Source organism: Orcinus orca, chromosome 11, assembly GCF_937001465.1.
Source record: "Orcinus orca chromosome 11, mOrcOrc1.1, whole genome shotgun sequence".
Lineage (NCBI taxonomy): Eukaryota > Metazoa > Chordata > Mammalia > Artiodactyla > Delphinidae > Orcinus > Orcinus orca.
This window is the reverse complement of record NC_064569.1, coordinates 28,185,393-28,199,538: the sequence shown is the minus strand read 5'-3', so window position 1 is coordinate 28,199,538 and position 14,146 is coordinate 28,185,393. Positions and strand designations below refer to the sequence as shown.

At 36.2% G+C, this 14,146-nt stretch overlaps 1 protein-coding gene across 3 annotated transcripts in view; it reads left to right on the top strand.

The window, feature by feature from the left end:
- The window catches only part of CPNE8 (copine 8), a 327,878-nt gene that overhangs the window by 166,381 nt on the left and 147,351 nt on the right, over window positions 1–14,146 (top strand). For all 3 annotated transcript variants that reach the window (XM_033415074.2, XM_004284907.3, XM_033415075.2), the window contains exons 8-10: window positions 5,178–5,281; window positions 12,610–12,714; window positions 14,049–14,090. In XM_033415074.2, coding sequence (XP_033270965.2) covers window positions 5,178–5,281; window positions 12,610–12,714; window positions 14,049–14,090 — 251 coding nt within the window. The remainder of the gene's footprint in view (window positions 1–5,177; window positions 5,282–12,609; window positions 12,715–14,048; window positions 14,091–14,146) is intronic.

Genomic DNA, 14,146 nt, shown 5'->3' with positions numbered 1-14,146 from the left:
GGTTTTCGTATCAGGATTATGGTGGCCTCGTAGAATGAGTTTGGGAGTTTTCTTCCCTCTGCTATATTTTGGAAGAGTTTGAGAAGGATAGGTGATAGCCCTTCTCTAAATGTTTGATAGAATTCGCCTGTGAAGCCATCTGGTCCTGGGCTTTTGTTTCTTGGAAAATTTTTAATCACAGTCTCAATTTCAGTGTTTGTGATCAGTCTGTTCGTATTTTCTGTTTCTTCCTGGTTCAATATTGGCAGGTTGTGCATTTCTAAGAATTTGTTCATTTCTTCCAGGTTGTCCATTTTATTGGCATAGAGTTGCTTGTAGTAATCTCTTATGATCTTTTGAATTTCTGCAGTGTCAGTTGTTACTTCTCCTTTTTCATTTCCAATTCTATTCACTTGACTCTTCCCCCTTTTTTTCTGGATGAGTCTGGCTAATGCTTTATTAATTTTGTTTATCTTCTCAAGAAACCAGCTTTTAGTTTTATTGATCTTTGCTATCATTTCCTTCATTTCTTTTTTCATTTATTTCTGAACTGATCGTTATGATTTCTTTCCTTCTGCTAACTTTGGGTTTGTTTTTTTTTTTCTTCTTTCTCTAATTGCTTTTGGTACAAGGTTAAGTTGTTTATTTGAGATGTTTCCTGTTTCTTAAGGTAGGATTTTATTGCTATAATCTTCCCTCTTACAACTGCTTTTGCTGCATCCCATAGGTTTTGGGTTGTTGTGTTTCCATTGTCATTTGTTTCTACATATTTTTTGATTTCCTCTTTGATTTCTTCAGTGATCACTTCGTTATTAAGTAATGTATTGTTTAGCCTCCAAGTGTTTGTATTTTTTACAGATCTTTTCCTGTAATTGATATCTAATCTCATAGCATTATGGTCAGAAAAGATACTTGATATGATTTCAATTTTCTTAAGTTTACCAAGGCTTGATTTGAGACCCAAGATATGATCTGTCCTGGAGAATGTTCCATGAGCCCTTGAGAAAAAAGTGTATTCTGTTGTTTTTGGATTGAATGTCCTATAAATATCAATTAAGTCCATCTTGTTTAATGTATCACTTAAAGCTTGTGTTTCCTTATTTATTTTCATTGTGGATGATCTGTCTGTTGGTGATAGTGGGGTGGTAAAGTCCCCTAATATGATTTTGTTAGTGTTGATTTCCTTTTTTATGGCTGTTAGCATTTGCCTTATGTATTGAGGTGCTCCTATGTTGGGTGCATAAATATTTACAATTGTTATGTATTCTTCTTGGATCGATCCCTTGATCATTACATAGTGTCCTTCTTTGTCCCTTCTAATAGTCTTTATTTTAAAGTCTATTTTGTCTGATATGAGAATTGCTACTCCAGCTTTTTTTTTTTTTTTTTTTTTTTTTTGCTGTACGCGCACCTCTCACTGTTGTGGCCTCTCCTGTTGCAGAGCACAGGCTCTGGATGCACAGGCTCGGCAGCCATGGTCATGGGCCCAGCCGCTCCGCAGCATGTGGGTTCTTCCTGGCCCGGGGCACGAACCCATGTCCCCTGCATTGGCAGGCAGACTCTCAACCACTGCACTACCACAGAAGCCCTCCAGCTTTCTTCTTATTTCCATTTGCATGGAATATCTTTTTCCATCCCCTCACTTTCAGTCTGTATGTGTCCCTAGGTCTAAAGTGGGTCTCTTGTAGACAGCATATATATGGGTCTTGTTTTTGTATCCATTCAGCCAATCTGTGTCTTTTGGTGGGAGCATTTAATCCATTTATGTTTAAAGTAATTATCGATATGTATGTTCCTATTCCCATTTTCTTAATTGTTTTGGGCTTATTATTGTAGGTCTTTTCCTTCTCTTGTGTTTCCTTCTTAGAGATGTTCCTTTAGCATTTGTTGTAAAGGTGGTTTCATGGTGCTGAACTCTCTCAGCTTTTGCTTGTCTGTAAAGGTTTTTATTTCTCCCTCAAATCTCAATGAGATCCTTGCTGGGTAGAGAAATCTTGGTTTTAGGTTTTTGTCCTTCATCACTTTAAATACGTCCTGCCAGTCCCTTCTGGCTTGCAGAGTTTCTGCTGAAACATCAGCTGTTAACCTTATGGGGATTCCCTTGTGTGTTATTTGTTGTTTTTACCTTGCTACTTTTTTTCTTTTTTCCAGTATGCGGGCCTCTCACTGTTGTGGACTCTCCCGTGCGTAGCACAGGCTCCGGACGCCCAGTCTCAGCAGCCATGGCTCACAGGCCCAGCCGGTCCACAGAATGTGGGATCCTCCCAGACCGGGGCACGAATCCGTGTCTCCTGCATTAGCAGGTGGACTCTCAACCACTGCGCCACCAGGAAGCCCTACCTTGCTGCTTTTAATATGTTTTCTTTGTATTTACTTTTTGACAGTTTGCTTAATATGTGTCTTGGCATGTTTCTCCTTGGATTTATCCTGTATGGGACTCTCTGTGCTTCCTGGACTTGATTAACTATTTTCTTTCCCATATTAGGGAAGTTTTCAACTGTAATCTCTTCAAATATTTTCTCAGTCCCTTTCTTTTTCTCTTCTTCATCTGGGACCTCTACAATTCGAATGTTGGTGCATTTAATGTTGTCCCAGAGATCTCTGAGACAGTCCTCAGGTCTTTTCACTCTTTTTTTTTATTCTGCTCTGCAGTAGTTATTCCATTATTTTATCTTCGAGGTCTCTTATCCATTCTTTTGCCTCAGTTGTTCTGCTTTTGATCCCTTCTAGCCTGTTTTCAATTTCACTTATTGTGTTGTTCATCATTGCTTGTTTCCTCTTTAGTTCTTCTAGGTCCTTGTTAAATGTTTCTTTTATTTTCTCCATTCTGTTTCCAAGATTTTGGATCATCTTTACTAGCATTATTCTGAATTCTTTTTCAGGTAGACTGCCTCTTTCCTCTTCATTTGTTAGGTCTGGTGGGTTTTTATCTTGCTCCTTCATAGGCTGTGTGTTTTTCTGTCTTCTCCTTTTGCTTATCATACTGTGTTTGGGGTCTCCTTTTTGCAGGCTGCAGGTTCATAGTTCCCGTTGTTTTTGGTGTCTGTCCCCAGTGGCTAAAGTTGGTTCAGTGGGTTGTGTAGGCTTCCTGGTGGAGAGGCCTAGTGCCTGTGTTCTGGTGGATGAGGCTGGATCTTGTCTTTCTGGTGGGCCAGTCCACATCTAGTCATGTGTTTTGGGGTGTCTGTGGCTTTATTATGATTTTCGGCAGCCTTTCTGCTAATTGGTGGCCTTGTGTTCCTGTCTTGCTGGTAGTTTGGCATAGGGTGTGCAGCACTGTAGCTTGCTGGTTGTTGAGTGAAGCTGGGCGTTGGTGTTGAGATGGACATCTCTGGGAGACTTTCGCCGTTTGATATTACGTGGAGTTGGGAGATCTCTTGTGGACCAGTGTCCTGAAGTTGGCTCCTCCTCCTCAGAGGCACAGCACTGACTCCTGGGTACAGCACCAAGAGCCTTTCATCCACATGGCTCAGAATAAAAGGGAGAAATTAGAAAGAATGAATAAAAGAGGATAAAATAAAATAAAATAAAGTAAGATAAAATAAAATAAAGTTATTAAAATAAAAAATAATTATTAAGAAAAAAAAATTTTTTTAAGTAAAAACAACAACAACAAAAGGACAGACAGAACCCTAGGACAAATGGTGAAAGCAAAGCTATACAGACAAAATCTCACACAGAAGTATACACATACACACTCACAAAAAGAGGAAAAAGTAATGTATTTTGCTCCCAAAGTCCACCTCATCAATTTGGGATGATTCATTGTCTATTCAGGTGTTCCACAGATGCAGGGCACATCAAGTTGATTGTGGAGATTTAATCCGTTGCTCCTGAGGCTGCTGGGAGAAATTTCCCTTTCTCTTCTTTGTTCACACAGCTCCCAGGGTTCAGCTTTGGATTTTTCCCCGCCTCTGCGTGTAGGTCACCGGAGGGCATCTGTTCTTCACTCAGACAGGACGGGGTTAAAGGAGCAGCGATTCACGGGTCTGGCTCACTTGGGCCAGGGGGAGGGAGGGGCACGGAGTGCGGGGCAAGCCTGCGGTGGCAGAGGCCATCATGACGTCGTACCAGCCTGAGGCGCGCATGTGTTCTCCCGGGGAAGTTTTCTCTGGATCACGGGACCCTGGCAGTGGCGGGCTGCACAGGTTCCCGGTAGGGGAGGTGTGGAAAGTGACCTGTGCTTGCACACAGGCTTTTTGGTGGCAGCAGCAGCGGCCTTAGCATTTCATGCCCGTCTCCGGGGTCTGTGCTGTTAGCCATGGCTCGCGCCCATTTCTGGAGCTCCTTTAAGCAGCGCTCTTAATCCCCTGTCTTCCCGCACCAGGAAACAGAGAGGGAAGAAAAGTCTCTTGCCTCTTCGGCAGGTCCAGACATTTTCCTGGACTCCCTCCCGGCTAGCCGTGGTGCACTAACCCCTTCAGGCTGTGTTGCCGCCACCAGTCCTCTCCCTGCCATCTGACCAAAGCCCGAGCCTCAGCTCCCAGCCCCCGCCCGCCCCAGCGGTGAGCAGACAAGCCTCTCGGGCTGGTGAGTGCTGGTTGGCACCGATCCTCTGTGCGGAAATCTCTCCGCTTTTCTCTCCACACCCTTGTTGCTGTGCTCTCCTCCGTGGCTCCGAAGCTTCCCCCCTCCACCACCCGCAGTCTCCGCCCAGGAAGGGGCTTCCTAGTGTGTGGAAACCTTTCCTCCTTCACAGCTCCCTTCCACTGGTGCATGTCCTGTCCCTACTGTTTTTGTTTTTTTTTTTTTTGCGATACGTGGGTCTCTCACTGTTGTGGCCTTTCCAGTTGCGGAGCACAGGCTCCGGACTCACAGACTCAGTGGCCATGGCTCACGGGACTAGCCGCTCCGCGGCATGTGGGATCTTCCCAGACCAGGGCATGAACCCATGTCCCCTGCATTGGTGGGCAGACTCTCAACCACTGCGCCACCAGGGAAGCCCCTGTCCCTACTCTTTTGTCTGTGTTTATTCTTTTTTCTTTTGCCCTACCCAGGTATGGGGGAGTTTCTTGCCTTTTGGGAGGTCTGAGGTCTTCTGCCAAAATTCATTGGGTGTTCTGTAGGAGTTGTTCCACGTGTAGATGTATTTCTGATGTATCTGTGGGGAGGAAGGTGATCTCCATGTCTTACTCTTCCGCCATCTTCTCCCTCTCCTTCACCCAGGTTTTGAGCTATTTTATTAATTTTGTTTGTAGGATGCTGTTCTGATGCAATTTTGTGCAAACAAATTGGACAAGAAGGACTTCTTTGGAAAATCAGATCCTTTTCTTGTATTTTATCGAAGTAATGAAGATGGCAGGTAGATTTATCTTTTATGAATTTTAAGGCTATTATAACTATGACTTTATCAGTTTTTCTCAGATATTCATATTAAATTGATAAACAAATATTTTGGTAATCAAAAAATTGATTTGATTTTTTATTCTCAATAATAATGTGTAACTTTATAGGCATTTTATGTTTTTTTGATATTTATAATGAATGATTTTCAGCTTCATAGAAACATTTCCTCTTTACTTTTCCTAAAATTATATTATTGCCTTAATAGAATGGATGATTTATATGTTTGTGGAAATCTAAAATTATGAAACTAAAGTATTTTGTTATAGAATTGAACGCGTAAGCCAATTTCTTGGAGAAGAATATGGAGTTTAGGGGTTGCTTTTTATTCTACAGGGTTTTTTCAATGATATCTAACATTCAGGAAAATTTTTCATTACCCTCTAGTAATTTGAATATTTTACCAGTTATGATTAGACTGGTTTCTTTGTGATTTGAAAATGTATTATAGAGTTATAATTTATTTTATTTTTTTATTGAAGTATAGTTAATATACAATATTATATGAGTTACAGGTGTACAATATAGTGATTCACAAGTTTTAAAGATTGCACTTCATTTATAATTATTTTACAATATTGGCTACATTCCTTGTATTGTATTATATCCTTGTAGCTTATTTTATACAAAATAGTTTGTAACTCTTATTTCCCTACTCTAACATTGCTCCTCCTCTCTCCTCTTTCATCACTGGTAACCAATAGTTTGTTCTCTATATCCATGGGTCTGCTTCTTTTTTGTTATATTCACTAGTTTGTTGTAGTTTTTAGATTCCACATATAAGGAATATCATACAGTATATGTCTTTCTCTGTCTGACTTATTTCTCGTAGCATAGTATCCTCTAAGTCCATCCATGTTATTGCAAATGGCAAAGTTTTCATTCTTTTTTATTGTCTGAGTAGTATTCCATTGTACAGAGTATAATTTAATACATATGACTCTACGATGAAATACATTTTATTGTTATCTTCTATGATTCTTACTGTATTGTCAGTAGTAATGAAAAAGTTTAGTGGTTAAATTTATGAGTTAAATGAGGTCCTGCTGCCTAGGTGTAAACCGTGACCCTGCTACTTAATAGCTGTGGGACCATAGGCAAGTTTTTAAACTCATATGACACTCAGTTTCCTCATCTGTAAAATGGGCTATGATCATAGTTATCTCCCAGGGCTGTTGAGAGTATCAAATGAGTTACTACACAAAAATCATCTAGAAGCTTCCCTAACATAAGAATTATGTTAGCTGTTATTATTATTATTATCTTATGGTATAATGTTTCCTCTTCTGTTTTCCTTAACTGTGCATAATAAAATACTAGCTAAAGAGAAAATGTCATTTGGAGATTAAAATTAGGAGAATAGAATATAAAAAAAAAAGTAACCTGCTTCACTTATATATGAAATTATACAACATGTTAATATTATGTAATAAGTATAAAATGGTACATAAAAATAGAAAGTTTGCTATTTAAAGTGATTATACTGAGCAATATAAAATGAAGCTTAACATAGTGTATGAATTTTGCTGATGCAGCTACTGGGCAACTGTTGGTTATTTTTGTTGAGGTATCATATGGTTGGATTTTGCGTGCTTCTTTTCTATTTTGGTGGTAAAAATGTTAGAGTAGCATTTGTATCTGAATACTAATTTACCCATGTGAAAAATATTGGACAGTGGATGAAATAATCATATTTTCCAGTCATTTCACAGTTAGGAAAAAAACTAAAGGATTGTTAAAATTTTCTTGAATTAAAAAGTTCTTATGTTTCCTCCTGTTTGAATGACTTATTTCCTGAATTTTCTATTTTATTCTTACTAGTTTTCTTAGAAATATTTGTTGTACAATTATAGAATTTCAGTCTATCATACATTTAATGCTCCTTGTAAGAGATATATTACAAAATTTATTATGCTTATAAAAATAGTATTAACTTGTTGATTAAATAAAATATAAATATTGAGTGCAACTTATCCAAAAATCTCAAATCATTTAAAAATAACTATTGCTAAAATTTTGTGAATCTCATTTCAGAAAACTTTCCACTTGCATATACACAGAGAAAATAGTTTGCCAGCTAGATCCAAATATATATATTAGGGCATATGTATTAATATACATATGTTTTGTTCTGATGAGTTTTGAATGAATAAAAATGCTTTTACTCCTCAATTTTTATGTGTGTTTTTGTAACTGCAAAGACTTTATCTTCATTTTTAAGATGTATTTGAACACGGAGCTACTTCAGAAATTGCTTGTTGCCTAGTGGTTGAGGCTCATATTATAAGAAAGAGTAAAACTTAATTTCTACTGTAAGCATTAATGAAAATCCATTATAATATATGATTACAAATTCTTATTTTCTTGCTTTCACATTATTTAGTAATTTGACCTGTATTCATAATTAGGTAATAATTTTCCTTTGGAATAACTGTTTTATGGTAATTGGCTTCATTTAAGGTATTTAAACAGGTTATTTAATAAAAATATTTTTCTTATAATGCTATGTGTAATACGTATATACATACACATTTATATTTATATAGCAATACTCCTGAATAGTAGAAAGAGCTACCTCAGACTCCTGTTAGAATTTTCACTAATTACACTAGTGCTGGAATACTAGAGAGATTTTGGTGTCTATATCACATCTAATGCTTTACAAATGAGAATGATTAATAGAAGACAGATGACTACCTCACTTACAAGTAACTCACTAAGAAGGTGAGTCACTTTATTAAGAGAAGAAGTTTCAATGTATTTCATTTCTATTGCTGATAATACTAGGAATATGACAGAAATTTTGATTTAACTGTAAGCAAAAAGGCCTAGAAGTCAGTAGATTATTGAGCATGTTAGTTTGAAGATGGTTCATTGGTCGCTTTATTTCTATCTAGCTCTCTATCGATTTAATCTACTATCTATCTATCTATCATCCATCTATCATCTATCTATCTTCTACCTACCTATCTAGATACCTATATAGCAAGGTATCTATATCTATCACCATACCAAAGATTGGTATATATTAGAATATGATATAAGAGAAGAAGAGAAAGTCCCTTTGTAAATCTTTAAGAATATGTAGTGTTATGAAGATTGGCAGATGCCTGTTTATGAAAACAATATACATACTTTTGTCCCTAAGAATTTTTCTTAACCATTTTTGTGTACTTCTGCTTTTTCTCATTTGATTCCCTCTGTTTTTCTCCTGCCTATTTCTCCTTAACTCCCTTAATTTTCTTCCTTTTGCTTTAGATATTTTGATTAACCTTTTATTTTTTTATTTTATTTTTTATAACATCTTTATTGGAGTATAATTGCTATACAATGATGTGTTAGTTTCTGCTTTATAACAAAGTGAATCAGTTATACATATACATATATTCCCATATATCTTCCCTCTTGCATCTCCCTCCCTCCCACCCTCCCTATCCCCCTCTAGGTGGTCACAAACCACCAAGCTGATCTTCCAGTGCTATGCGGCTGCTTCCCACTAGCTATCTATTTTAAGTTTGGTAGTGTATATATGTCCGTGCCACTCTCTAACTTTGTCAGAGCTTACCCTTCTCCCTCCCCATATCCTCAAGTCCATTCTCTAGTAGCTCTGTGTCTTTATTCCCATCTTACCCGTAGGTTCTTCATGACCTTTTTTTTTTCTTAGATTCCATATAGATGTGTTAGCATATGGTATTTGTTTTTCTCTTTCTGACATACTTCACTCTGTATGACAGACTCTAGGTCCATCCACCTCACTACAAATAACTCAATTTCGTTTCTTTTCATGGCTGAGTAATATTCCATTGTGTATATGTGCCACATCTTCTTTATCCATTCATCTGTTGGTGGACACTTAGGTTGCTTCCATGTCCTGGTTATTGTAAATAGAGCTGCAATGAACATTTTGGTACATGACTCTTTTTGAATTATGGTTTTCTCAGGGTATATGCCCAATAGTGGGATTGCTGGGTCATATGGTAGTTCTATTTGTAGTTTTTTAAGGAATCTCCATACTGTTCTCCATAGTGACTGTATCAATTTACATTCCCACCAACAGTGCAGGAGTGTTCCCTTTTCTCCACACCCTCTCCAGCATTTATTCTTTCTAGATTTTTTGATAATGGCCATTCTGACTGGTGTGAGATGATATCTCATTGTAGTTTTGATTTGCATTTCTCTAATTATTAATGATGTTGAGCATTCTTTCATGCGTTTGTTGGCAATCTGTATATCTTCTTTGGAGAAATGTCTATTTAGGTCTTCTGCCCATTTTTGGATTGGGTTGTTTGTGTTTTTGTTATTGAGCTGCTTGAGCTGCTTGTAAATTTTGGAGATTAATCCTTTCTCAGTTGCTTCATTTGCAAATATTTTCTCCCATTCTGAGGCTTCTCTTTTGGTCTTGTTTATTGTTTCCTTTGCTGTGCAAAAGCTTTGAAGTTTCATTAGGTCCCATTTGGTTTTATTTCCATTTCTGTAGGAGGTGGGTCAGAAAGGATCTTGCTGTGATTTATGTCATAGAGTGTTCTGCCTATGTTTTCCTCTAAGAATTTGATAGTGTCTGGCCTTACATTTAGGTCTTTAATTCATTTTGAGTTTTTTTTTTTTAGTTTATTTTTGTGTATGGTGTTAGGGAGTGTTCTAATTTCATACTTTTACATCTGCCTGTCCAGTTTTCCCGGCACCACTTATTGAAGAGGCTGTCTTTTCTCCACTGTATATTCTTGCCTCCTTTATCAAAGATAAGTTGACCATATGTTCGTGGGTTTATCTCTGGGCTTCCTATCCTGTTCCATTGATCTATCTTTCTGTTTTTGTGCCAGTACCATACTGTCTTGATTACTGTAGCTTTGTAGTATAGTCTGAAGTCAGGGAGCCTGATTCCTCCAGCTCCGTTTTTCGTTCTCAAGATTGCTTTGGCTATTTGGGGTCTTTTGTGTTTCCATACAAATTGTGAAATTTTTTGTTCTAGTTCTGTGAAAAATGCCAGTGGTAGTTTGATAGAGATTGCATTGAATCTGTAGATTGCTTTGGGTAGTAGAGTCATTTTCACAATGTGGATTCTTCCAATCCAAGAACATGCTATATCTCTCCATCTATTTGTATCATCTTTAATTTCTTTCATCAGTGTTTTATAATTTTCTGCATACAGGTCTTTTGTTTCCTTAGGTAGGTTTATTCCTAGATATTTTATTCTTCTTGTTGCAATGGTAAATGAGAGTGTTTTCTTAATTTCATTTTCAGATTTTTCATCATTAGTGTTTAGGAATGCCAGAGATTTCTGTGCATTAATTTTGTATCCTGCTACTTTAACAAATTCATTGATTAGCTCGAGTAGTTTTCTGGTAGCATCATTGGGATTCTCTATGTATAGTATCATGTCATCTGCAAGCAGTTACAGCTTTACTTCTTCTTTTCTGATTTGGATTCCTTTTATTTCTTTTTCTTCTCTGATTGCTGTGGCTAAAACTTCCAAAACTATGTTGGATAATAGTGGTGAGAGTGGGCTACTTTGTCTTATTCCTGATCTTAGTGAAAATGGTTTCAGTTTTTCACCATTGAGGATGATGTTGGCTGTTGATTAACCTTTTAGAGTCTTTTCTATCCTCTTTCTTTCTTTTAATGTCTTTTGCCCCCAGTGATTCCTACATTTCTCTGGGTGACTCAACTTTGAGAGCATTTGACCACATTATATACACACATATTCTCTTGAGCTCTGTCAATTTAGTAACATGATTTTCTTTAGATAGGTGAGGATACTACCAGGAAGAGTATGGCACTAATGCCATAAATATTAAATTGCATACATTATCCATTTATATTATGTTTCTATTTTATCTCTTAATGCAGAGAGATGCTTTCTTGCCTGTGAAGCAGAAAATTGACTCAAGGCCCTTTCAAAGTGAGATTATTTTCTTATGAGGTTTAGTTACAGTATGTTCACTATGGTAGTTATATAATAACTCTCATGCTAATGACTATTAGAGGGATCCCTTGAATTTAGAACAATTGACGACTAAGATTTTAGTGAAGATTGTGTTTAGGTATTGTTCTAACCAAGATTATTTAAAACATTTTATAGCTCAGTAACTGCTGCATAAATTTGCATTTAGGCAAAAACATTTCCAGGACCTGATTGATGTCTGGAGATTGAATGATTTGGTGGAAACAATACTGGAATTTGAATCAGAAAACCTAGTTTAAGGCTCTATGTATTCTACCCCTTATTTTATATTGTTGAATTGCTATCTTTCTTCCGTCTAGGGATTCTTTAGGTATATAGAGTCAACAGTTTAAAGAAAGAAAGAACCACATACTGAGTGGTCTTACTATAAATTTATTATGCTAATCTTAAATAGGCCCTTAGCTCTCCCCAGAAATCTTACTCCCTTTCCTTAAGCCATCAGTTTTCCCTCCCTCCCAGACACTTTAGCACTTTTGCCCTCTTCCTTCTCTGCTGGTTATCTTGCTTTCTATTTAATAAGAAAATGGAAGCAATTGGAGAACTTCCTCAAGATCCCATCACAGCATCTACCCCTGTGCTCGACCTTCCTGAATGCTCTGCAAAGTGACTATCTGTGCTCCCAAGGCCAACCCCTCCATTGATTTCCTCTATCCCATCCACTTGCATCTTATTCAGGACATTGCTCTATCTTTTATCCCCTTTCTTTCATGCATCACAGATTGTTTTCTCTCTAATGTACTTTTTCCTTTAGCATACAACCTTGCTGTTATTTCTTTCATCTTGAAAAAAATTAAAAAGTAACAAAAAACAAACCTTTCACTTGACTAATCTTTCCCCTTTAAGCTATCCCCAATTTCTCTTTTTCTCTTTACAGCTAAACTGCTCAAAAGTGTTGTTTATACACTCTACCTCATTTTCTCTTCTCTTTCTTAAACCCATTCCAACCAGATTTTTGTCTCCAGCACTCCAGCAAAACTGCCCTTCTCAGGGTTACTGATGACCTTCATATTCTTAGTGACCCATGGATACTTTTCACTGTATCAATTTGTCACCACAATTTTTATAGAGAGTATTTACAATGCAGCTTTAGGATTTATTGAACTTGCAGATCATTTTTAGTAAACTCATTGTGAAATCTCATTGTTTTATGTTATGATGAGCTAACCTTTAAAGTTTTAAAGCTGCAAATCTCTTTTTATTGACTGATATAGCAGCAAAAGAGGGACTGGTAACATGTATTCTGCACAAAAAGAAACAGAAGAATGACTATTAAAACAATATATTATAACTGAATCATGAAAATAACTGAAAACTTTTTTTTACAGTTTTACAATTTGTCATAAAACAGAAGTTGTCAAAAACACTCTGAATCCTATTTGGCAAGCATTCAAGATCTCAGTCAGAGCTTTATGTAATGGCGATTATGACAGGTAAAATAAATGACAACTTTTCTGAGAGTTTTGAATATTCACTATAGTTTTTGTATCCAATAATCTAAGTTGAATTTTAAAAATTAAGTTGGCTCCTTTACCAATGTAAATGTGTATTTACAAAAGCATAGTTGATTTATTCAGAATTTTTTTAAATAACTTTTTTTTTAATCCACAATGATTTGGGGAGGAGGGATAATATGAGAAATTAAAATTTGATTTAACTAATTTTCAAGAAAAAAATGTGCAAAGTGATAAAAATATATTGAATATTTGTTTAACATATTCAAAAGTCATCCCAGAATTTTCATTTCCTCAAGATTTTCATTTGGTATTATCTTTCTAGAGAGGAATAAGTAAATATACAAGATACATAAGTTTATGACTACATATGTTATAAACCCTGATTTACTCCTGAGAATTCTATTTGATATCACTGCTCCCATGGTTGCTGAATTATAAAGGTTCTAGACATGTAGAACAAGGAAATTCTGGTGTTTTACAAATAGTGGGTGAGGTGGCCCTGAAGATCTTCCCACAATATACCTGAAGATTTTTAGTATCAAAGTTATTTTCTTTTTCTTATGAAAGTTGATTGTAAGATTATAATACAAAACCCCCTATTCACCCCAAAAGATATTTTTTTATCTTATTACTCGTATATTAGAAAAACGAAGATTTATTATATTAACAAATATCATAGAAAGAACTATTGATTGGTATATTGGTATATGTCATTAAATTTACTTTAAAATTTATTATGCTATTTGACTGTCACTTTATTTAATAGTATCATAACTCTATTTAATTGTACTCATTCTAAGAAAGTGATTCTTGTAATATGGTTCCTATTTAGCAGCATCAGCAGCAACTGATGAAACTTGTAGAAATTAAAGTCTTGGGCCCAACCCAGGCCTACTGAACTGGGAACACTGGGCATGAGGTCCAACAATTCACGTTTTGACAAGCCCTCCATGTGATTCTGATCCATGCTGAGTTTGAGAAATACTTCTCTAAGATAATGGTTTTGAAGAGTGGAGGAGTAGCTCTATACCTCTCTATTGAGAAGCTATGTCAAACTATAAATGCTTTTCCCATATACTTTCTTACTCTGTTTAAAGAATTAAAAATCTGTATGATTTTAGAAACCTATTTTAAGATATAAATTGAAGAATAGTATTAAAATTAGCAAAATCAACTTTAAACTATTTTGTAAAACCTGAAAGCATATTTTATCTAAGAAAATCTATAACTTACTTTTTAACATTCAATCATATGTTAATTTGATCTTACTAAGTAACTTCACTCTGTGTGTATGTTTTCCCCATGGACAGAACAGTCAAAGTAGAGGTGTATGACTGGGATCGAGATGGAAGGTAAGGCATTGTCTTTTCTTTTGTTTTTGCTCTTAAAACTTATAATGCTTTAAGAA